Source organism: Anomaloglossus baeobatrachus, chromosome 11 (genome assembly GCF_048569485.1).
Source record: "Anomaloglossus baeobatrachus isolate aAnoBae1 chromosome 11, aAnoBae1.hap1, whole genome shotgun sequence".
In the NCBI taxonomy this organism is placed as follows: domain Eukaryota; kingdom Metazoa; phylum Chordata; class Amphibia; order Anura; family Aromobatidae; genus Anomaloglossus; species Anomaloglossus baeobatrachus.
This window is the reverse complement of record NC_134363.1, coordinates 110,023,083-110,047,965: the sequence shown is the minus strand read 5'-3', so window position 1 is coordinate 110,047,965 and position 24,883 is coordinate 110,023,083. Positions and strand designations below refer to the sequence as shown.

At 47.1% G+C, this 24,883-nt stretch overlaps 1 protein-coding gene across 1 annotated transcript in view; it reads left to right on the top strand.

Annotated features, from left to right (window-relative positions):
• MFRP (membrane frizzled-related protein) overlaps positions 1–24,883 on the top strand; it is a 451,053-nt gene that overhangs the window by 354,586 nt on the left and 71,584 nt on the right. The window contains exon 12 of the mRNA XM_075327570.1: positions 573–700. Within this exon, the coding sequence (XP_075183685.1) occupies positions 573–700 (128 nt within the window). The remainder of the gene's footprint in view (positions 1–572; positions 701–24,883) is intronic.

Here is a 24,883-nt window from a genome sequence, read left to right as displayed (position 1 = left end):
TTTTAGACAAAAACGCACATAAAAACGCAGCGTGAAAAAAACGCCTAGTGCGCACATAGCCTATAGGTGGGATTGGGGAAATTGGGAGGGGCCAGGACGGAGTCCCCTCCCAAACACAGAAAGAGCAGGGCCTGGACGGGAGAGGGGGCTGGACAAAAACAGCATTGGGGTTAACCCCTTGATGCACAGTCTGGGGCAGTTTCATTATGCACTACACTGCCCACCACCCACACCACTGATTGTCAGCTTTCTGTGTACACTGCGCATAAGCAGAAAGCTACCAATTAGTCTTGGGGTGTCGGGTTTACACAAAGCCGACAAATATGGAGGACTACCGGGCAGGAGGCTTACAAGTTCTGTAGTGATAATATCTTGCTAGAAAACCCTGTGATCTTATTAAAACTACGGTAAGCAAAAACCTGGTGACCGAATGTCTTTAAAAAATCAAGATTTAGTCTCATTATTTTGAGTGAGAGTTGCAAAATTGTACAAAATAAATTCTTTTAATCTGTTGTGTCATGTACAGCAATTCTAAGCTGCTTTTCACACAATCACTTTTCTTTTTTCGATAGAGAATCCATGTCAGCCAGTGAAGGTCCCTCTGTGCCAGGGCCTCTCTTACTCCCTCACTGTGTTTCCAAACCTCTTGGTTTCTCCTCTGGAGCAGGCAGCGGTCAGTGAGCACATCACAGGATACGAGGTAGTGTTGTAAGCAATGTCCAGATTATTTGCTTCATAATTAAGTATTGTCAGCAATAAATATTGGGTGATCATGTAATCAACATTTTCAATTTTAGAAATCAAAGTCAATATTTAAAAACAATTTTATATAAGTGAATAAGATCCGCTGAGGTTTTGTTAAGTGTGCATTACATTCTTTGTTTTGGGATTTTAAAGGAACAATAAACACATAAAACACATAAGAAATGTATAAAAAATCCAAGCAATAGCAATATTAAAGGGGTAATGGGCAACATTTTAATAATGTACGAATGGTGGTGGAAACATAAATACTTGCATACTCACCTACCATACTAGCGCAGCTACTCCTTACTTCCTTACTCCGTATTGTCTCCCACCACTCCTCCTTACTCAGTACCATCTCCCGCCACTCCTACTTACTTCGTATTGTCTCCTACTGTTCCTCCTTACTCCGTATTGCCTCCTGCCAATCCTGCTTACTCCATACTGTCTCCCACCATTCCTCCTTACTCTGTATTGTTTCCCGCCATTCCTCCTTACTCCGTATTGTCTTCCACCACTCCTCCTTTCTCCGTATTGTCTCCTACTGTTCCTCCTTACTCCGTACTGTCTCTCGCGATTCCTCCTTACTCCGTACTGTTTCCTGCCAATCCTCCTTACTCCGTACTGTCTCTCGCCATTCCTCCTTACTCCGTATTATTTCCCGCCATTCCTCCTTACTCCGTATTGTCTTCCACCACTCCTCCTTACTCCGTATTGTCTCCTACTGTTCCTCCTTACTCCGTATTGCCTCCTGCCAATCTTCATTACTCCGTACTGTCTCCCGCCATTCCTCCTTACTCCGTATTGTTTCCTGCCAATCCTCCTTACTCCGTACTGTCTCTCGCCATTCCTCCTTACTCTGTACTGTTTCCTGCCAATCCTCTTTACTCCGTACTGTCTCTCGCCATTCCTCCTTACTTCGTATTGTTTCCCGCCATTCCTCCTTACTCCGTATTGTTTCCCGCCATTCCTCCTTACTCCATATTGTCTCCTACTGTTCCTCCTTACTCCGTATTGTCTCCTGCCAATCCTCCTTACTCCGTACTGTCTCCCGCCATTCCTCCTTACTCCGTATTGTTTACTGCCATTCCTCCATACTCTGTATTGTCTCCTGCTGTTCCATCTTACTCCGTATTCTCTCCCGCCATTCCTCCTTATTCCGTATTATCTCCCACTGTTCCTTCTTACTCCATATTGTTTCCCGCCATTCCTCCTTACTTCGTATTGTTTCCTGCCAATCCTCCTTACTCCGTATTGTTTGCGCCATTCCTTCTTACTCCATATTGCCGCCATTCCTCCTTACTCCGTATTGTTTCCTGCCATTCCTCCTTACTCCATATTGTTTCCTGCCAATCCTCCTTACTCCGTACTGTCTCTCGCCATTCCTCCTTACTCCGTATTATTTCCCGCCATTCCTCCTTACTCCGTATTGTCTTCCACCACTCCTCCTTACTCCGTATTGTCTCCTACTGTTCCTCCTTACTCCGTATTGCCTCCTGCCAATCCTCCTTACTCCGTACTGTCTCCCGCCATTCCTCCTTACTCCGTATTGTTTCCTGCCAATCCTCCTTACTCCGTACTGTCTCTCGCCATTCTTCCTTACTCTGTACTGTTTCCTGCCAATCCTCTTTACTCCGTACTGTCTCTCGCCATTCCTCCTTACTCCGTATTGCTTCCCGCCATTCCTCCTTACTCCATATTGTCTCCTACTGTTCCTCCTTACTCCGTATTGCCTCCTGCCAATCCTCCTTACTCCGTACTGTCTCCCGCCATTCCTCCTTACTCCGTATTGTTTCCTGCCAATCCTCTTTACTCCGTACTGTCTCCCGCCATTCCTCCTTACTCCATATTGTTTCCTGCCAATCCTCCTTACTCCGTACTGTCTCCCGCCATTCCTCCTTACTCCGTATTGTTTCCTGCCAATCCTCTTTACTCCGTACTGTCTCTCGCCATTCCTCCTTACTTTGTATTGTTTCCCGCCATTGCTCCTTACTCCGTATTGTTTCCCGCCATTCCTCCTTACTCCATATTGTCTCGTACTGTTCCTCCTTACTCCGTATTGCCTCCTGCCAATCCTCCTTACTCCGTACTGTCTCCCGCCATTCCTCCTTACTCCGTATTGTTTACTGCCATTCCTCCATACTCTGTATTGTCTCCTGCTGTTCCATCTTACTCCGTATTCTCTCCCGCCATTCCTCCTTATTCCGTATTGTTTACTGCCATTCCTCCATACTCTGTATTGTCTCCTGCTGTTCCATCTTACTCCGTATTCTCTCCCGCCATTCCTCCTTACTCCGTATTGTTTACTGCCATTCCTCCATACTCTGTATTGTCTCCTGCTGTTCCATCTTACTCCGTATTCTCTCCCGCCATTCCTCCTTATTCCGTATTATCTCCCACTGTTCCTTCTTACTCCATATTGTTTCCCGCCATTCCTCCTTACTCCGTATTGTTTCCTGCCAATCCTCCTTACTCCGTATTGTTTGCCGCCATTCCTTCTTACTCCATATTGACGCCATTCCTCCTTACTACGTATTGTTTCCTGCCATTCCTCCTTACTCCATATTGTTTCCTGCCAATCCTCCTTACTTCGTACTGTCTCTCGCCATTCTTCCTTACTCCGTATTGTTTCCCGCCATTCCTCCTTACTCTGTATTGTCTTCCACCACTCCTCCTTACTCCGATTGTCTCCTACTGTTCCTCCTTACTCCGTATTGCCTCCTGCCAATCCTCCTTACTCCGTACTGTCTCTCGCCATTCTTCCTTACTCTGTACTGTTTCCTGCCAATCCTCTTTACTCCGTACTGTCTCTCGCCATTCCTCCTTACTCCGTATTGCTTCCCGCCATTCCTCCTTACTCCATATTGTCTCCTACTGTTCCTCCTTACTCCGTATTGCCTCCTGCCAATCCTCCTTACTCCGTACTGTCTCCCGCCATTCCTCCTTACTCCGTATTGTTTCCTGCCAATCCTCTTTACTCCGTACTGTCTCCCGCCATTCCTCCTTACTCCATATTGTTTCCTGCCAATCCTCCTTACTCCGTACTGTCTCCCGCCATTCCTCCTTACTCCGTATTGTTTCCTGCCAATCCTCTTTACTCCGTACTGTCTCTCGCCATTCCTCCTTACTTCGTATTGTTTCCCGCCATTGCTCCTTACTCCGTATTGTTTCCCGCCATTCCTCCTTACTACATATTGTCTCCTACTGTTCCTCCTTACTCCGTATTGCCTCCTGCCAATCCTCCTTACTCCGTACTGTCTCCCGCCATTCCTCCTTACTCCGTATTGTTTACTGCCATTCCTCCATACTCTGTATTGTCTCCTGCTGTTCCATCTTACTCCGTATTCTCTCCCGCCATTCCTCCTTATTCCGTATTGTTTACTGCCATTCCTCCATACTCTGTATTGTCTCCTGCTGTTCCATCTTACTCCGTATTCTCTCCCGCCATTCCTCCTTACTCCGTATTGTTTACTGCCATTCCTCCATACTCTGTATTGTCTCCTGCTGTTCCATCTTACTCCGTATTCTCTCCCGCCATTCCTCCTTATTCCGTATTATCTCCCACTGTTCCTTCTTACTCCATATTGTTTCCCGCCATTCCTCCTTACTCCGTATTGTTTCCTGCCAATCCTCCTTACTCCGTATTGTTTGCCGCCATTCCTTCTTACTCCATATTGCCGCCATTCCTCCTTACTACGTATTGTTTCCTGCCATTCCTCCTTACTCCATATTGTTTCCTGCCAATCCTCCTTACTTCGTACTGTCTCTCGCCATTCTTCCTTACTCCGTATTGTTTCCCGCCATTCCTCCTTACTCTGTATTGTCTTCCACCACTCCTCCTTACTCCGATTGTCTCCTACTGTTCCTCCTTACTCCGTATTGCCTCCTGCCAATCCTCCTTACTCCGTACTGTCTCCCGCCATTCCTCCTTACTCCGTATTGTTTCCTGCCAATCCTCCTTACTCCGTACTGTCTCTCGCCATTCCTCCTTACTCTGTACTGTTTCCTGCCAATCCTCCTTACTCCGTACTGTCTCCCGCCATTCCTCCTTACTCCGTATTGTTTACTGCCATTCTTCCATACTCTGTATTGTCTCCTGCTGTTCCATCTTACTCCGTATTCTCTCCCGCCATTCCTCCTTATTCCGTATTATCTCCCACTGTTCCTTCTTACTCCATATTGTTTCCCGCCATTCCTCCTTACTCCGTATTGTTTCCTGCCAATCCTCCTTACTCCGTATTTTTGCCGCCATTCCTCCTTACTCCATATTGTTTCCTGCCATTCCTCCTTACTCCGTATTGTTTCCTGCCAATCCTCCTTACTCCGTATTGTTTGCCGCCATTCCTTCTTACTCCGTATTGTTTCCCGCCATTCCTCCTTACTCCATATTGTCTCCTACTTTTCCTCCTTACTCCGTATTGCCTCCTGCCAATCCTCCTTACTCCGTACTGTCTCCCGCCATTCCTCCTTACTCCGTATTGTTTACTGCCATTCCTCCATACTCTGTATTGTCTACTGCTGTTCCATCTTACTCCGTATTCTCTCCCGCCATTCCTCCTTATTCCGTATTATCTCCCACTGTTCCTTCTTACTCCATATTGTTTCCCGCCATTCCTCCTTACTCCGTATTGTTTCCTGCCAATACTCCTTACTCCGTATTGTTTGCCGCCATTCCTTCTTACTCCATATTGTTTCCCGCCATTCCTCCCTAGTCCGTATTGTTTCCTGCCAAACCTTCTTACTCCGTACTGTCTCCTGCCATTCCTCCTTACTCCGTATTGTTTCCCGCCATTCCTCCTTACTCCGTATTGTTTCCCGCCATTCCTCCTTACTCCATATTATTTCCCGCCATTCCTCCTTACTCCGTATTGTTTTCCGCCATTCCTCCTTATTCTGTATTATTTCCTGCCATTCCTTCTTACTCCGTATTCCCTCCTGCCATTCCTCCTTACTCTGTATGGTCTCCTGCTGTTACTTCTTACTCCGTATTCTTTCCTGCCATTCCTCCTTACTCCATATTATCTCTCACTGATCCTCCTTACTCTGTATTGTCTTCCACCACTCCTCATTGCTCTGTATTGTTTCCCGCCATTCCTCCTTACTCCGTATTGACTCCAGCCAATCCTCCTTACTCTGTACTGTCTCCTGCCATTCCTCCTTACTCTGTATTGTTTACTGCCATTCCTCCATACTCTGTATTGTCTTCTGCTGTTCCATCTTACTCCGTATTCTCTTCCGCCATTCCTCCTTATTCCATATTATCTCCCACTGTTCCTTCTTACTCCATATTGTTTCCTGCCATTCCTCCTTACTCCGTATTGTCTCCCAAGGTTCCTCCTTACTCTATATTGTCTCCCGCTGTTCCTTCTTACTCCGTATTCTCTCCCGCCACTCCTCCTTATTCCGTATTATCTCCCACTGTTCCTTCTTACTCCATATTGTTTCCCGCCATTCCTCCTTACTTCGTATTGTTTCCTGCCAATCCTCCTTACTCCGTATTGTTTGCCGCCATTCCTTCTTACTCCATATTGCCGCCATTCCTCCTTACTCCGTATTGTTTCCTGCCATTCCTCCTTACTCCATATTGTTTCCTGCCAATCCTCCTTACTTCGTACTGTCTCTCGCCATTCTTCCTTACTCCGTATTGTTTCCCGCCATTCCTCCTTACTCTGTATTGTCTTCCACCACTCCTCTCTACTCCGATTGTCTCCTACTGTTCCTCCTTACTCCGTATTGCCTCCTGCCAATCCTCCTTACTCCGTACTGTCTCCCGCCATTCCTCCTTACTCCGTATTGTTTCCTGCCAATCCTCCTTACTCCGTACTGTCTCTCGCCATTCCTCCTTACTCTGTACTGTTTCCTGCCAATCCTCCTTACTCCGTACTGTCTCCCGCCATTCCTCCTTACTCCGTATTGTTTACTGCCATTCTTCCATACTCTGTATTGTCTCCTGCTGTTCCATCTTACTCCGTATTCTCTCCCGCCATTCCTCCTTATTCCGTATTATCTCCCACTGTTCCTTCTTACTCCATATTGTTTCCCGCCATTCCTCCTTACTCCGTATTGTTTCCTGCCATTCCTCCTTACTCCGTATTGTTTCCTGCCAATCCTCCTTACTCCGTATTGTTTGCCGCCATTCCTTCTTACTCCGTATTGTTTCCCGCCATTCCTCCTTACTCCATATTGTCTCCTACTGTTCCTCCTTACTCCGTATTGCCTCCTGCCAATCCTCCTTACTCCGTACTGTCTCCCGCCATTCCTCCTTACTCCGTATTGTTTACTGCCATTCCTCCATACTCTGTATTGTCTACTGCTGTTCCATCTTACTCCGTATTCTCTCCCGCCATTCCTCCTTATTCCGTATTATCTCCCACTGTTCCTTCTTACTCCATATTGTTTCCCGCCATTCCTCCTTACTCCGTATTGTTTCCTGCCAATACTCCTTACTCCGTATTGTTTGCCGCCATTCCTTCTTACTCCATATTGTTTCCCGCCATTCCTCCCTACTCCGTATTGTTTCCTGCCAAACCTTCTTACTCCATACTGTCTCCTGCCATTCCTCCTTACTCCGTATTGTTTCCCGCCATTCCTCCTTACTCCGTATTGTTTCCCGCCATTCCTCCTTACTCCATATTATTTCCCGCCATTCCTCCTTACTCCGTATTGTTTTCCGCCATTCCTCCTTATTCTGTATTATTTCCTGCCATTCCTTCTTACTCCGTATTCCCTCCTGCCATTTCTCCTTACTCTGTATGGTCTCCTGCTGTTACTTCTTACTCCGTATTCTTTCCTGCCATTCCTCCTTACTCCATATTATCTCTCACTGATCCTCCTTACTCTGTATTGTCTTCCACCACTCCTCATTGCTCTGTATTGTTTCCCGCCATTCCTCCTTACTCCGTATTGACTCCAGCCAATCCTCCTTACTCTGTACTGTCTCCTGCCATTCCTCCTTACTCTGTATTGTTTACTGCCATTCTTCCATACTCTGTATTGTCTCCTGCTGTTCCATCTTACTCCGTATTCTCTCCCGCCATTCCTCCTTATTCCGTATTATCTCCCACTGTTCCTTCTTACTCCATATTGTTTCCCGCCATTCCTCCTTACTCCGTATTGTTTCCTGCCAATCCTCCTTACTCCGTTTTTTTGCCGCCATTCCTCCTTACTCCATATTGTTTCCTGCCATTCCTCCTTACTCCGTATTGTTTCCTGCCAATCCTCCTTACTCCGTATTGTTTGCCGCCATTCCTTCTTACTCCGTATTGTTTCCCGCCATTCCTCCTTACTCCATATTGTCTCCTACTTTTCCTCCTTACTCCGTATTGCCTCCTGCCAATCCTCCTTACTCCGTACTGTCTCCCGCCATTCCTCCTTACTCCGTATTGTTTACTGCCATTCCTCCATACTCTGTATTGTCTACTGCTGTTCCATCTTACTCCGTATTCTCTCCCGCCATTCCTCCTTATTCCGTATTATCTCCCACTGTTCCTTCTTACTCCATATTGTTTCCCGCCATTCCTCCTTACTCCGTATTGTTTCCTGCCAATACTCCTTACTCCGTATTGTTTGCCGCCATTCCTTCTTACTCCATATTGTTTCCCGCCATTCCTCCCTAGTCCGTATTGTTTCCTGCCAAACCTTCTTACTCCGTACTGTCTCCTGCCATTCCTCCTTACTCCGTATTGTTTCCCGCCATTCCTCCTTACTCCGTATTGTTTCCCGCCATTCCTCCTTACTCCATATTATTTCCCGCCATTCCTCCTTACTCCGTATTGTTTTCCGCCATTCCTCCTTATTCTGTATTATTTCCTGCCATTCCTTCTTACTCCGTATTCCCTCCTGCCATTCCTCCTTACTCTGTATGGTCTCCTGCTGTTACTTCTTACTCCGTATTCTTTCCTGCCATTCCTCCTTACTCCATATTATCTCTCACTGATCCTCCTTACTCTGTATTGTCTTCCACCACTCCTCATTGCTCTGTATTGTTTCCCGCCATTCCTCCTTACTCCGTATTGACTCCAGCCAATCCTCCTTACTCTGTACTGTCTCCTGCCATTCCTCCTTACTCTGTATTGTTTACTGCCATTCCTCCATACTCTGTATTGTCTTCTGCTGTTCCATCTTACTCCGTATTCTCTTCCGCCATTCCTCCTTATTCCATATTATCTCCCACTGTTCCTTCTTACTCCATATTGTTTCCTGCCATTCCTCCTTACTCCGTATTGTCTCCCAAGGTTCCTCCTTACTCTATATTGTCTCCCGCTGTTCCTTCTTACTCCGTATTCTCTCCCGCCACTCCTCCTTATTCCGTATTATCTCCCACTGTTCCTTCTTACTCCATATTGTTTCCCGCCATTCCACCTTACTTCGTATTGTTTCCTGCCAATCCTCCTTACTCCGTATTGTTTGCCGCCATTCCTTCTTACTCCATATTGCCGCCATTCCTCCTTACTCCGTATTGTTTCCTGCCATTCCTCCTTACTCCATATTGTTTCCTGCCAATCCTCCTTACTTCGTACTGTCTCTCGCCATTCTTCCTTACTCCGTATTGTTTCCCGCCATTCCTCCTTACTCTGTATTGTCTTCCACCACTCCTCCTTACTCCGATTGTCTCCTACTGTTCCTCCTTACTCCGTATTGCCTCCTGCCAATCCTCCTTACTCCGTACTGTCTCCCGCCATTCCTCCTTACTCCGTATTGTTTCCTGCCAATCCTCCTTACTCCGTACTGTCTCTCGCCATTCCTCCTTACTCTGTACTGTTTCCTGCCAATCCTCCTTACTCCGTACTGTCTCACGCCATTCCTCCTTACTCCGTATTGTTTACTGCCATTCTTCCATACTCTGTATTGTCTCCTGCTGTTCCATCTTACTCCGTATTCTCTCCCGCCATTCCTCCTTATTCCGTATTATCTCCCACTGTTCCTTCTTACTCCATATTGTTTCCCGCCATTCCTCCTTACTCCGTATTGTTTCCTGCCAATCCTCCTTACTCCGTATTTTTGCCGCCATTCCTCCTTACTCCATATTGTTTCCTGCCATTCCTCCTTACTCCGTATTGTTTCCTGCCAATCCTCCTTACTCCGTATTGTTTGCCGCCATTCCTTCTTACTCCGTATTGTTTCCCGCCATTCCTCCTTACTCCATATTGTCTCCTACTTTTCCTCCTTACTCCGTATTGCCTCCTGCCAATCCTCCTTACTCCGTACTGTCTCCCGCCATTCCTCCTTACTCCGTATTGTTTACTGCCATTCCTCCATACTCTGTATTGTCTACTGCTGTTCCATCTTACTCCGTATTCTCTCCCGCAATTCCTCCTTATTACGTATTATCTCCCACTGTTCCTTCTTACTCCATATTGTTTCCCGCCATTCCTCCTTACTCCGTATTGTTTCCTGCCAATACTCCTTACTCCGTATTGTTTGCCGCCATTCCTTCTTACTCCATATTGTTTCCCGCCATTCCTCCCTACTCCGTATTGTTTCCTGCCAAACCTTCTTACTCCGTACTGTCTCCTGCCATTCCTCCTTACTCCGTATTGTTTCTTGCCATTCCTCCTTACTCCGTATTGTTTCCCGCCATTCCTCCTTACTCCATATTATTTCCCGCCATTCCTCCTTACTCCGTATTGTTTTCCGCCATTCCTCCTTATTCTGTATTATTTCCTGCCATTCCTTCTTACTCCGTATTCCCTCCTGCCATTCCTCCTTACTCTGTATGGTCTCCTGCTGTTACTTCTTACTCCGTATTCTTTCCTGCCATTCCTCCTTACTCCATATTATCTCTCACTGATCCTCCTTACTCTGTATTGTCTTCCACCACTCCTCATTGCTCTGTATTGTTTCCCGCCATTCCTCCTTACTCCGTATTGACTCCAGCCAATCCTCCTTACTCTGTACTGTCTCCTGCCATTCCTCCTTACTCTGTATTGTTTACTGCCATTCTTCCATACTCTGTATTGTCTCCTGCTGTTCCATCTTACTCCGTATTCTCTCCCGCCATTCCTCCTTATTCCGTATTATCTCCCACTGTTCCTTCTTACTCCATATTGTTTCCCGCCATTCCTCCTTACTCCGTATTGTTTCCTGCCAATCCTCCTTACTCCGTTTTTTTGCCGCCATTCCTCCTTACTCCATATTGTTTCCTGCCATTCCTCCTTACTCCGTATTGTTTCCTGCCAATCCTCCTTACTCCGTATTGTTTGCCGCCATTCCTTCTTACTCCGTATTGTTTCCCGCCATTCCTCCTTACTCCATATTGTCTCCTACTTTTCCTCCTTACTCCGTATTGCCTCCTGCCAATCCTCCGTACTCCGTACTGTCTCCCGCCATTCCTCCTTACTCCGTATTGTTTACTGCCATTCCTCCATACTCTGTATTGTCTACTGCTGTTCCATCTTACTCCGTATTCTCTCCCGCCATTCCTCCTTATTCCGTATTATCTCCCACTGTTCCTTCTTACTCCATATTGTTTCCCGCCATTCCTCCTTACTCCGTATTGTTTCCTGCCAATACTCCTTACTCCGTATTGTTTGCCGCCATTCCTTCTTACTCCATATTGTTTCCCGCCATTCCTCCCTAGTCCGTATTGTTTCCTGCCAAACCTTCTTACTCCGTACTGTCTCCTGCCATTCCTCCTTACTCCGTATTGTTTCCCGCCATTCCTCCTTACTCCGTATTGTTTCCCGCCATTCCTCCTTACTCCATATTATTTCCCGCCATTCCTCCTTACTCCGTATTGTTTTCCGCCATTCCTCCTTATTCTGTATTATTTCCTGCCATTCCTTCTTACTCCGTATTCCCTCCTGCCATTCCTCCTTACTCTGTATGGTCTCCTGCTGTTACTTCTTACTCCGTATTCTTTCCTGCCATTCCTCCTTACTCCATATTATCTCTCACTGATCCTCCTTACTCTGTATTGTCTTCCACCACTCCTCATTGCTCTGTATTGTTTCCCGCCATTCCTCCTTACTCCGTATTGACTCCAGCCAATCCTCCTTACTCTGTACTGTCTCCTGCCATTCCTCCTTACTCTGTATTGTTTACTGCCATTCCTCCATACTCTGTATTGTCTTCTGCTGTTCCATCTTACTCCGTATTCTCTTCCGCCATTCCTCCTTATTCCGTATTATCTCCCACTGTTCCTTCTTACTCCATATTGTTTCCTGCCATTCCTCCTTACTCCGTATTGTCTCCCAAGGTTCCTCCTTACTCTATATTGTCTCCCGCTGTTCCTTCTTATTCCGTATTCTCTCCCGCCACTCCTCCTTATTCCGTATTATCTCCCACTGTTCCTTCTTACTCCATATTGTTTCCCGCCATTCCTCCTTACTTCGTATTGTTTCCTGCCAATCCTCCTTACTCCGTATTGTTTGCCGCCATTCCTTCTTACTCCATATTGCCGCCATTCCTCCTTACTCCGTATTGTTTCCTGCCATTCCTCCTTACTCCATATTGTTTCCTGCCAATCCTCCTTACTTCGTACTGTCTCTCGCCATTCTTCCTTACTCCGTATTGTTTCCCGCCATTCCTCCTTACTCTGTATTGTCTTCCACCACTCGTCCTTACTCCGATTGTCTCCTACTGTTCCTCCTTACTCCGTATTGCCTCCTGCCAATCCTCCTTACTCCGTACTGTCTCCCGCCATTCCTCCTTACTCCGTATTGTTTCCTGCCAATCCTCCTTACTCCGTACTGTCTCTCGCCATTCCTCCTTACTCTGTACTGTTTCCTGCCAATCCTCCTTACTCCGTACTGTCTCCCGCCATTCCTCCTTACTCCGTATTGTTTACTGCCATTCTTCCATACTCTGTATTGTCTCCTGCTGTTCCATCTTACTCCGTATTCTCTCCCGCCATTCCTCCTTATTCCGTATTATCTCCCACTGTTCCTTCTTACTCCATATTGTTTCCCGCCATTCCTCCTTACTCCGTATTGTTTCCTGCCAATCCTCCTTACTCCGTATTTTTGCCGCCATTCCTCCTTACTCCATATTGTTTCCTGCCATTCCTCCTTACTCCGTATTGTTTCCTGCCAATCCTCCTTACTCCGTATTGTTTGCCGCCATTCCTTCTTACTCCGTATTGTTTCCCGCCATTCCTCCTTACTCCATATTGTCTCCTACTTTTCCTCCTTACTCCGTATTGCCTCCTGCCAATCCTCCTTACTCCGTACTGTCTCCCGCCATTCCTCCTTACTCCGTATTGTTTACTGCCATTCCTCCATACTCTGTATTGTCTACTGCTGTTCCATCTTACTCCATATTCTCTCCCGCCATTCCTCCTTATTCCGTATTATCTCCCACTGTTCCTTCTTACTCCATATTGTTTCCCGCCATTCCTCCTTACTCCGTATTGTTTCCTGCCAATACTCCTTACTCCGTATTGTTTGCCGCCATTCCTTCTTACTCCATATTGTTTCCCGCCATTCCTCCCTACTCCGTATTGTTTCCTGCCAAACCTTCTTACTCCGTACTGTCTCCTGCCATTCCTCCTTACTCCGTATTGTTTCCCGCCATTCCTCCTTACTCCGTATTGTTTCCCGCCATTCCTCCTTACTCCATATTATTTCCCGCCATTCCTCCTTACTCCGTATTGTTTTCCGCCATTCCTCCTTATTCTGTATTATTTCCTGCCATTCCTTCTTACTCCGTATTCCCTCCTGCCATTCCTCCTTACTCTGTATGGTCTCCTGCTGTTACTTCTTACTCCGTATTCTTTCCTGCCATTCCTCCTTACTCCATATTATCTCTCACTGATCCTCCTTACTCTGTATTGTCTTCCACCACTCCTCATTGCTCTGTATTGTTTCCCGCCATTCCTCCTTACTCCGTATTGACTCCAGCCAATCCTCCTTACTCTGTACTGTCTCCTGCCATTCCTCCTTACTCTGTATTGTTTACTGCCATTCCTCCATACTCTGTATTGTCTTCTGCTGTTCCATCTTACTCCGTATTCTCTTCCGCCATTCCTCCTTATTCCGTATTATCTCCCACTGTTCCTTCTTACTCCATATTGTTTCCTGCCATTCCTCCTTACTCCGTATTGTCTCCCAAGGTTCCTCCTTACTCTATATTGTCTCCCGCTGTTCCTTCTTACTCCGTATTCTCTCCCGCCACTCCTCCTTATTCCGTATTATCTCCCACTGTTCCTTCTTACTCCATATTGTTTCCCGCCATTCCTCCTTACTCCGTATTGTTTCCTGCCAATCCTCCTTACTCCGTATTGTTTGCGCCATTCCTTCTTACTCCATATTGCCGCCATTCCTCCTTACTCCGTATTGTTTCCTGCCATTCCTCCTTACTCCATATTGTTTCCTGCCAATCCTCCTTACTCCGTACTGTCTCTCGCCATTCCTCCTTACTCCGTATTATTTCCCGCCATTCCTCCTTACTCCGTATTGTCTTCCACCACTTCTCCTTACTCCGTATTGTCTCCTACTGTTCCTCCTTACTCCGTATTGCCTCCTGCCAATCCTCCTTACTCCGTACTGTCTCCCGCCATTCCTCCTTACTCCGTATTGTTTCCTGCCAATCCTCTTTACTCCGTACTGTCTCTCGCCATTCTTCCTTACTCTGTACTGTTTCCTGCCAATCCTCTTTACTCCGTACTGTCTCTCGCCATTCCTCCTTACTCCGTATTGCTTCCCGCCATTCCCCCTTACTCCATATTGTCTCCTACTGTTCCTCCTTACTCCGTATTGCCTCCTGCCAATCCTCCTTACTCCGTACTGTCTCCCGCCATTCCTCCTTACTCCGTATTGTTTCCTGCCAATCCTCTTTACTCCGTACTGTCTCCCGCCATTCCTCCTTACTCCATATTGTTTCCTGCCAATCCTCCTTACTCCGTACTGTCTTCCGCCATTCCTCCTTACTCCGTATTGTTTCCTGCCAATCCTCTTTACTCCGTACTGTCTCTCGCCATTCCTCCTTACTTCGTATTGTTTCCCGCCATTGCTCCTTACTCCGTATTGTTTCCCGCCATTCCTCCTTACTCCATATTGTCTCCTACTGTTCCTCCTTACTCCGTATTGCCTCCTGCCAATCCTCCTTACTCCGTACTGTCTCCCGCCATTCCTCCTTACTCCGTATTGTTTACTGCCATTCCTCCATACTCTGTATTGTCTCCTGCTGTTCCATCTTACTCCGTATTCTCTCCCGCCATTCCTCCTTATTCCATATTGTTTACTGCCATTCCTCCATACTCTGTATTGTCTCCTGCTGTTCCATCTTACTCCGTATTCTCTCCCGCCATTCCTCCTTACTCCGTATTGTTTACTGCCATTCCTCCATACTCTGTATTGTCTCCTGCTGTTCCATCTTACTCCGTATTCTCTCCCGCCATTCCTCCTTATTCCGTATTATCTCCCACTGTTCCTTCTTACTCCATATTGTTTCCCGCCATTCCTCCTTACTTCGTATTGTTTCCTGCCAATCCTCCTTACTCCGTATTGTTTGCCGCCATTCCTTCTTACTCCATATTGCCGCCATTCCTCCTTACTCCGTATTGTTTCCTGCCATTCCTCCTTACTCCATATTGTTTCCTGCCAATCCTCCTTACTCCGTACTGTCTCTCGCCATTCCTCCTTACTCCGTACTGTTTCCTGCCAATCCTCCTTACTTCGTACTGTCTCTCGCCATTCCTCCTTACTCCGTATTGTTTCCTGCCAATACTCCTTACTCCGTATTGTTTGCCGCCATTCCTTCTTACTCCATATTGTTTCCCGCCATTCCTCCTTACTCCGTATTGTTTCCTGCCAAACCTTCTTACTCCGTACTGTCTCCTGCCATTCCTCCTTACTCCGTATTGTTTCCCGCCATTCCTCCTTACTCCGTATTGTTTCCCGCCATTCCTCCTTACTCCATATTATTTCCCGCCATTCCTCCTTACTCTGTATTGTTTTCCGCCATTCCTCCTTATTCTGTATTATTTCCTGCCATTCATTCTTACTCCGTATTCCCTCCTGCCATTCTTCCTTACTCTGTATGGTCTCCTGCTGTTACTTCTTACTCCGTATTCTTTCCTGCCATTCCTCCTTACTCCATATTATCTCTCACTGATCCTCCTTACTCTGTATTGTCTTCCACCACTCCTCATTGCTCTGTATTGTTTCCCGCCATTCCTCCTTACTCCGTATTGACTCCAGCCAATCCTCCTTACTCTGTACTGTCTCCTGCCATTCCTCCTTACTCTATATTGTTTACTGCCATTCCTCCATACTCTGTATTGTCTTCTGCTGTTCCATCTTACTCCGTATTCTCTTCCGCCATTCCTCCTTATTCCGTATTATCTCCCACTGTTCCTTCTTACTCCATATTGTTTCCTGCCATTCCTCCTTACTCCGTATTGTCTCCCAAGGTTCCTCCTTACTCTATATTGTCTCCCGCTGTTCCTTCTTACTCCGTACTCTCTCCTGCCATTCCTCCTTACTCCGTATTATCTGCCACTGTTCCTTCTTAAGGGGGTGTTACACGCAGCAATATCGCTAGCGATATCGCTGGTGAAAGCACCCACCCCCGTTGTTTGTGCGTCACGGGAAAATCGCTGCCCGTGGCACACAAAATAGTTTGGAGCCGTCACATGGGCTAACCTGCCTAGTGACGTCGCTGTTGCCGGCGAACCGCCTCCTTTCTAAGGGGATGGTTCGTGCGGCGTCACGGTGGCGTCACTAAGTGGCCACCCAATAGAAGCGGAGGGGCGGAGATGAGCGGGATGTAACATCCCGCCCATCTCCTTCCTTCCGTATTGCCGGTGGCCGCAGGTAAGCTGCAGTTCGTCGTTCCCGAGGTGTCACACGTAGCGATGTGTGCTGCCTCGAGAACGACGAACAACCTGTGTGCTCAACAATCAACGATTTTTTAAAAAGGAACGACGTGTCAACGATGGACGATAAGGTGAGTATTTTCCATCGTTAACTGTCGTTAACGTTGTTGCTGTCACACGCAACGTCGCTAACGATGCCGGATGTGCGTCACGGAATCCGTGACCCCGGCGATATATCGTTAGATACGTCGCTGCGTGTGACGGGGCCTTTACTCTGTATTGTCTCTTGGCTTCCACTTCAGGTGGGAGGGGGGCCTTAGCTGATTTGCTGCTGTGATGATGTTCTGCCTCAGCTGGAATAGAGGAATAGACGGTCTCCTCGCTGTCTTCCATCTTAGAATCAGTGTAGCGCCCCTGAAGCTATCAGGGAGCTACAAGGTACTACATCCCCACCAGGATGCAGGGCCTACCCCTGGGGACCCAGAAGACCACTGCTGGTAACAACAAAAACATTCCCGTTAATCCCTGTTTTTCCCCAAATTCCCCATAGACTGGTACCAAGCTAGGGTTGGACCAATGAATGGCCACTTAGAGGTGAAACCGATCCAGTCCACTAGACAACCAAGTGGGAGGGGCAGACAGTGGACAGTCAGACAGAGAGTCTGCAGGAGTCTGTGACAGAGAGAGGAAGTGAGCAGACTGTGTGGCGCCCCTGACCTGGTCAGGCACCACTGAGTACTGCACCCATGCTGGGGCAGTACAAAAGAGGTAATCCCAGAGGCTGACTAGGGTGTAGACACACAGACACTTAGAAGCAGGAACACACACAGCTTAGAGGGGACCCCTGAGCAGACCCAGGAAGGGGGCGTGGCCCTCGCATCCCAGCTAGTGGTGGGTGTGGGACTGGAGACAGGGAGTTGTGCAGTGGCAGCCAAAGGAGAAGGAGGTGTGGAGCCGTGTCTGGAGGGTAGAGCAGAGGAGCAGGACCCTGTCAGACCCTGCACCTGTAGTGGCTGCTGGCGGGGGAGAAAGGCTACTCAGCAGTGCCGCCTGAAAACCACCTAGGGCAGTAGCAAGAGGTGGCTGAGTAAGGGGACTGCCAGTAGACCCAGCCCGCACGGGGAAACAGGTCCCCAGAGCAGGAACCCATTTAATCGACCTGCTAAACCTGCTAGTGAGGGTGCTTTATGTGCCTCACCAACCTACAAAGAATCCGCAGCTACAGCAGCAACAAGGGGCCCATAAGTGACAGAAGGCAAGCATCCAGAATTACTTAGTCTACGCTGCCCGCAAACGGGCCAGAAAGGGGAGAACGGCAGTTGCGACTTTCCTGGGTGATCCCCGCAAGACTCCAAGTCGGGGTCACCTCAAAACAAGAAGGGCTAGGAAGGCGAGTCAGCAGTCACCCCTACATCAGCCGAAGGGATACCTGGTTCCTCCTGGTTCATCATAGCATCGCCCGGGTTGACTCACAGCTACCATCTGAAAGTGAGTAAGAACCCTGAAAGACATTGCTGCTTGTGTGTGAGTTCTTCTGCGACCTGTGGTACTACACACTTACACTGGGCCCTGGGGCCAGCCTCACTCCCGGGAGACCACAACAACTGACTGCATCTAACATCAGTCCCAGGCGTCCCCTAAACTGCAGTGGAGGTCACCCCTGACCGCAAATACCGAGAGTGGCGTGACGATCCCCATTGAAGTTAATCTGACCTACCTGTGGCCAGAAGATTCCCTGCACTGTGGCATCCCCGAACAGGATCAGCGCTCCTGGAGCGTCACAACTGGAGTGTGACAGTGACCTGAGGGCTCAGGTGTGTGGTTGCCGGTGGAGTATGGTGGAGTACTCTCGGAACCACAGCACCGACGGGGGACAAAATCCTAGGTCAGGTAAATGCTCCAGGCAGACCTGATAAAATCTGCGCAGTGAGGGGACCATCAAGGACCTCACTGACCTTGAAGTTTGGGACACAGTAGCAATGGGAGAACCGGGGACAGGACCAGAGACTCAGATCCCACAGGGTTCACGCTACCGTCATACGGACTACTGTTAAGAGACTACAAGGAGGTGACCCCCAGTCGCTCTAAGCCACAGGGACCCACCAACCAAAGAGAGGGGAAAGAAGCCACCAGGTCACTAAACCAGCACTGGGACTAATGGGACCTGCGGTCAGCACCAGCCTTCCTCGGGGGACCAGTTTCCACCTTGCCATGAGTAAAATAACCAGTTACACTGCAACCCCTTGTGTGGCCTACTTTCTTTCAACACCCATCTACCTCACCTATCCCCTGGGGCCTGGCCCTGCTTGCGGAGGGCCCAACATCCAGGCTGCCACTAACACCAGCTCCAGTAGTGAGAACTGTGCAGCGGTGGCTCCATCCACATAGCTGCAACACCGCAAGTGGCATCACATGATAAACTTTTATTTAATTACCCTGTAAATATACCCCTTTTAAAAAGCACTCAGGACACAGAATCGGGCAACGGCCACCAAGTGACATTCCCCAGTTATACACTGCCTGGGACCGAGTACCCCATAACCCTGGGCGACACATCAGCGTCATCACTAAACAACCTTCTGTACCTTGATAAATGTAGTAGACAACACCTTAAATCTCCTCCTTTTGTTTAATCCAATTTTCATCTGATCTTATGAATACATAAAAACTCTTTTCAGTGTGTCTTAAAAGCTCAGTCATGTGCCTCCTCTGCTTCACTGTCCTGTGTATTGCAGTAAGACAACTGGCCACAGTAGAAGCCTAAGACCAAAAGAATTTATGTAAAGGGTGTACTCACAATTATTGACCAAAGAAAAAAACCCCTTAAAAGTACATTTTATTATTTCATGTTAAAACAATCCCTAGACATATACACATAAACAGGACAGACAATCCCAAATCTGCCAACATCCAATGGAACCCCTCTGTAGTCCTAACAGAAAGGAGCAGGCAAATAAATGGGGTAAGTCAAAATATCCCCTAATGAACAATCAATTCATGCTGTATCATGATAAATCCAGTATCGTGAAGGAGTACCAGAAAAATGATAATGGTGCAACCAGGGTATGGCCCAAATTCCCTTCAAAAGGCCCTACCTACCCGCGGAGGTTGGCACCCTAGACCTGGACGCAATGGCGCCCCCGCTCACCGATGACTCACCCTTCTTTCCCTCTACTGATCTCATGTGCAGCTATTCTGGGAAGAGGAGGGAGTGTGGGGAGGTTGCACCAACAAGCTAATCAATAAATGAGGGCTCAAACACACATATCAATGATACAGTAGATTTTTCATATTAAAACAGTGTTAAAGTGGACCAGATCAAAAAGAAGGATCACTTTCAATATCAAGGTACAATTTCGGATCCTGAGTGCTAAAAAATTCCCCTAGCACCAATCCAGTAATTATCCAACACGCTTCCAGTTGGACAAATAGTGAAATACATTAATGCCTATTCGGTATATTGCATACAGCTACTGTGTATCATAACTAGATCATACAATAGATGCAATCCCTAAGCTAATAATCAATGCAAACGGAGGCAAAGGCCTCTTAAAGGATCACAAAAATAAGATCATTTGATCCCAGAGCAGTCCTCTCAAGAGGATAATTACTGGATAATTACTGGATTGGTGCTAGGGGAATTTTTTAGCACTCAGGATCCGAAATTGTACCTTGATATTGAAAGTGATCCTTCTTTTTGATCTGGTCCACTTTAACACTGTTTAAATATGAAAAATCTACTGTATCATTGATATGTGTGTTTGAGCCCTCATTTATTGATTAGCTTGTTGGTGCAACCTCCCCAAACTCCCTCCTCTTCCCAGAATAGCTGCACATGAGATCAGTAGAGGGAAAGAAGGGTGAGTCATCGGTGAGCGGGGGCGCCATTGCGTCCAGGTCTAGGGTGCCAACCTCCGCGGGTAGGTAGGGCCTTTTGAAGGGAATTTGGGCCATACCCTGGTTGCACCATTATCATTTTTCTGGTACTCCTTCACGATACTGGATTTATCATGATACAGCATGAATTGATTGTTCACAGTAGAAGCCTCCATGCTGTGCCATCTTTGAAGTAAGACAACAGATTGCTTTTCCCCATCTTTTACAGTAACCAGATTATTCACTGCTTTTGGTATAAATTATATTGCCACTAGAGATGAGCGAACCTGTCGTGGTTCGGCTCGAGGTCGGTTCGCCGAACGGAGCTCCCGTTCGAGTTCGGTTCGTCGAACGTTCGACGAACCGAACTCGAACTGCATAGGAAACAATGGCAGGCAATCACAAACACATAAAACCACCTAGAAAACACCCTCAAAGGTGTCCAAAAGGTGATAAACAACTCACAACACAACACAAACACATGGGAAAGTGACAAGGACATATACTCATGCGAAAACAAAAGAGCTGGACAAGGAAAAAAAGGAGGACACACAGATATATGAGTATATGCAAGGAAACATCGATGCCATTACTGTGCAACTTGAGCCCTGCTCATTTTAGGCTTCCAATCTGGATAAATTGCCTGAGCTTGCCACGTACGCCTTGGGGATCTTGTCGTGTCCTGCAGCCAGTGTTCTCTCAGAACCTGTCTTCAGTTCTGCTGGGGGTCTGCTGGCAGATAAGCACACGCGTCTGTCCACTGACAATGTGGACATGGCTCTCAGAGGACTTTTCTTCCCCTGGGTCAGCCAGGGGACGGGAAAGGCACGCGTATTTTTGAGAGTACTTCATGCAAAGCATCTTTTTCATCTTGAAAATTGGGTCAACTGATGCCAGTCAAGTGGGGTGTGTGTGGCCCAATTAGTGGCAACGGGGGAGACTGTGGTTGGAGTCCCCTCGCTGTGTTTCTAAAAGAACCAAGATGAACAAGTCATGGCTCTCAGAGGACTTTTCTTCCCCTGGGTCAGCCAGAGGACGGGAAAGGCACGCGTATTTTTGAGAGTGCTTCATGCAAAGCATCTGTTTCATTTTGAAAAGGGGGATCAAGTGATGCCAGTCAAGTGGGGTGTGTGTGGCCCAATTAGTGGCAACGAGGGAGACTGTGGTTGGAGTCCCCTCGCTGTGTTTCTAAAAGAACCAAGATGAACAAGTCATGGCTCTCAGAGGACTTTTCTTCCCCTGGGTCAGCCAGGGGACAGGAAAGGCACGCGTATTTTTGAGAGTGCTTCATGTAAAGCATCTTTTTCATCTTGAAAATTGGGTCAACTGATGCCAATCAAGTGGGGTGTGTGTGGCCCAGTTAGTGGAAATGAGGGAGACTGTGGTTGGAGTCCCCTCGCTGTGTTTTACATGCTTTTAGAAGGGCATGACATGGCTTGGAGGTTGACTTTCAGCATCTGCAAACTGTTGGCTACCAAAATGCTGCCTTTCCAACCTTTTTAACCGAGGATTTTCGAGACCTTATGCCCATCGCAGTGCCCCAAGAGCCGATGCCCAGGCGCCACTCCTTCTCCAACAAAGGCGTGCACGCGCTACACCAGCATGTCGCACTAAACATCACTGATTCAATGAGAAACTCTGTGTGACAGGGTGCATTTCACCACAGATAATTGGCCCAGTAAGCATGGACAGGGGCGTTACATGTCGCTGACTGGGCAATGGGTTACTGTGGGGAGAGATGGAGAAGGGTCTGCTGTACAAGTCTTGCCGTCCCCACGAGTTGTGTCAATCCTTCTTCTGTATGTAGAAGTTAATACACTGCTTCTGCCTCTTCAACCTCGTGTGGGTCCTCCACCTTGGCCCAAACCCTGTGTGGTCAGGCCACCCTTCCTTGTAACTGCGCACAAGGAATACCACACACCTCCTTACTAGAGTTGAGCGCGGTTCGTGGTTCGAGGTTCTCCAGTTCTAGGCTCGAGTGATTTTGGGGCCTGTTCTAGATCGAACTAGAACTCGAGCTTTTTGCAAAAGCTCGATAGTTCTAGAAACGTTCGAGAACGGTTCTAGCAGCAAAAAACCAGCTAATTCCTAGCTTGGTTTCCGCTGTAATAGTGTAAGTCACTCTGTGAATCACACTATTATGACATTTCAGTGTATAGTATGCGTGAACAGCGCCTTCAGATCACTGCTGTTTCTATAATGGCGATCGCCATTTTTTTTTTTTTCCTTGTCTTCCTTCCCAAAGCGCGCGCGTGTAGTGGGGCGGGCCAGCATGTCAGCCAATCCCAGACACACACACAGCTAAGTGGACTTTTAGCCAGAGAAGCAACGGCATGTGTGATAGGATGTCCATGTCACATGTCCCTGCATTATAAAACCGGACATTTTCCTCCAGGACGCCATTATCTCTTCTGCGTCTTTGGTGTCAGACATCACTGTCGCAGCTCCGTCCTCCTGAGTCCTATCGCCGATACAGCTGTATGCGCTCCATACACAGCGTTAGACAGCTTAGGGAGAGCACTTTCTATCAGTCCTTTTAAGGGCTCAAACCGGCAGGGTCAGAGAGCCATAGGTGACAGGTCCTGAAAACAGAGACAGCGTCTGTGTAGCCAAGGTCAGGGATTTCGTCGCTGCATTTCACCATTAGGAGGGAATAGAAAGGCAGGCTTCCATTCCTCTACCCAGAGCCCCACAATCCTGGCACTGTACCCACCTGTCCTCTGCACACTCCAACTCATTATAACTAAGCCATTATACTAGCAAACACTCAGTGTACCTAGTGGCATCCTAAACGTGGCTACTGGACTTTGCTTTAGTCCCACTAGTGCAAAGACATTTGCAGAGCACGTCTGCCTGCATTGCACACTCAAACTCTTTTTAACTAAGCCCCTCTTCTAGCAAACAGTCAGTGTACCTAGTGGCATCCTAAACGTGGCTATTGTACTTTTGTCTAGTCACACTATTGCAAAGATATTTGCATCACGTCTGCCTGCATTGAACACTCAAACTCTTTTTAACTAAGCCATTATGCTAGCAAACAGTCAGTGTACCTAGTGGCATCCTAAACGTGGCTATTGGACTTTTGTGTAGTCACAGTAGTGCAAAGATATTTGCAGCACGTCTGCCTGCATTGCACACTCCAACTCTTTTTAACTAAGCCATTATACTAGCAAACAGTCAGTGTACCTAGTGGCATCCTAAACGTGGCTATTGGACTTTTGTCTAGTCACACTATTGCAAAGATATTTGCATCACGTCTGCCTGCATTGCACACTCCAACTCTTTTTAACTAAGCCATTATACTAGCAAACAGTCAGTGTACCTAGTGGCATCCTAAACGTGGCTATTGGACTTTTGTCTATTCACACTATTGTAAAGATATATGCAGCACGTCTGCCTGCATTGCACACTCCAACTTTTTTTAACTAAGCCATTATACTAGCAAACAGTCAGTGTACCTAGTGGCATCCTAAACGTGGCTATTGTACTTTTGTCTATTCACACTATTGTAAAGATATTTGCAGCACGTCTGCCTGCATTGCACACTCCAACTCTTTTTAACTAAGCCATTATACTAGCAAACAGTCAGTGTACCTAGTGGCATACAAGAAGTGGCTATTGTACTTTTGTCTATTCACACTATTGTAAAGATATTTGCAGCATGTCTGCCTGCATTGCACACTCCAACTTTTTTTTAACTAAGCCATTATACTAGCAAACAGTCAGTGTACCTAGTGGCATCCTAAACGTGGCTATTGTACTTTTGTCTATTCACACTATTGTAAAGATATTTGCAGCACGTCTGCCTGCATTGCACACTCAAACTTTTTTTAACTAAGCCATTATGCTAGCAAACAGTCAGTGTACCTAGTGGCATCCTAAACGTGGCTATTGGACTTTTGTCTATTCACACTATTGTAAAGATATTTGCAGCACGTCTGCCTGCATTGCACACTCCAACTTTTTTTAACTAAGCCATTATACTAGCAAACAGTCAGTGTACCTAGTGGCATCCTAAACGTGGCTATTGGACTTTTGTCTATTCACACTATTGTAAAGATATTTGCAGCACGTCTGCCTGCATTGCACACTCCAACTCATTATAACTAAGCCATTATACTAGCAAACAGTCAGTGTACCTAGTGGCATCCTAAACGTGGCTATTGTACTTTTGTCTATTCACACTATTGTAAAGATATATGCAGCACGTCTGCCTGCATTGCACACTCCAACTCTTTTTAACTAAGCCATTATACTAGCAAACAGTCAGTGTACCTAGTGGCATACAAGAAGTGGCTATTGGACTTTTGTCTATTCACACTATTGTAAAGATATTTGCAGCATGTCTGCCTGCATTGCACACTCCAACTTTTTTTTAACTAAGCCATTATACTAGCAAACAGTCAGTGTACCTAGTGGCATCCTAAACGTGGCTATTGTACTTTTGTCTATTCACACTATTGTAAAGATATTTGCAGCACGTCTGCCTGCATTGCACACTCAAAC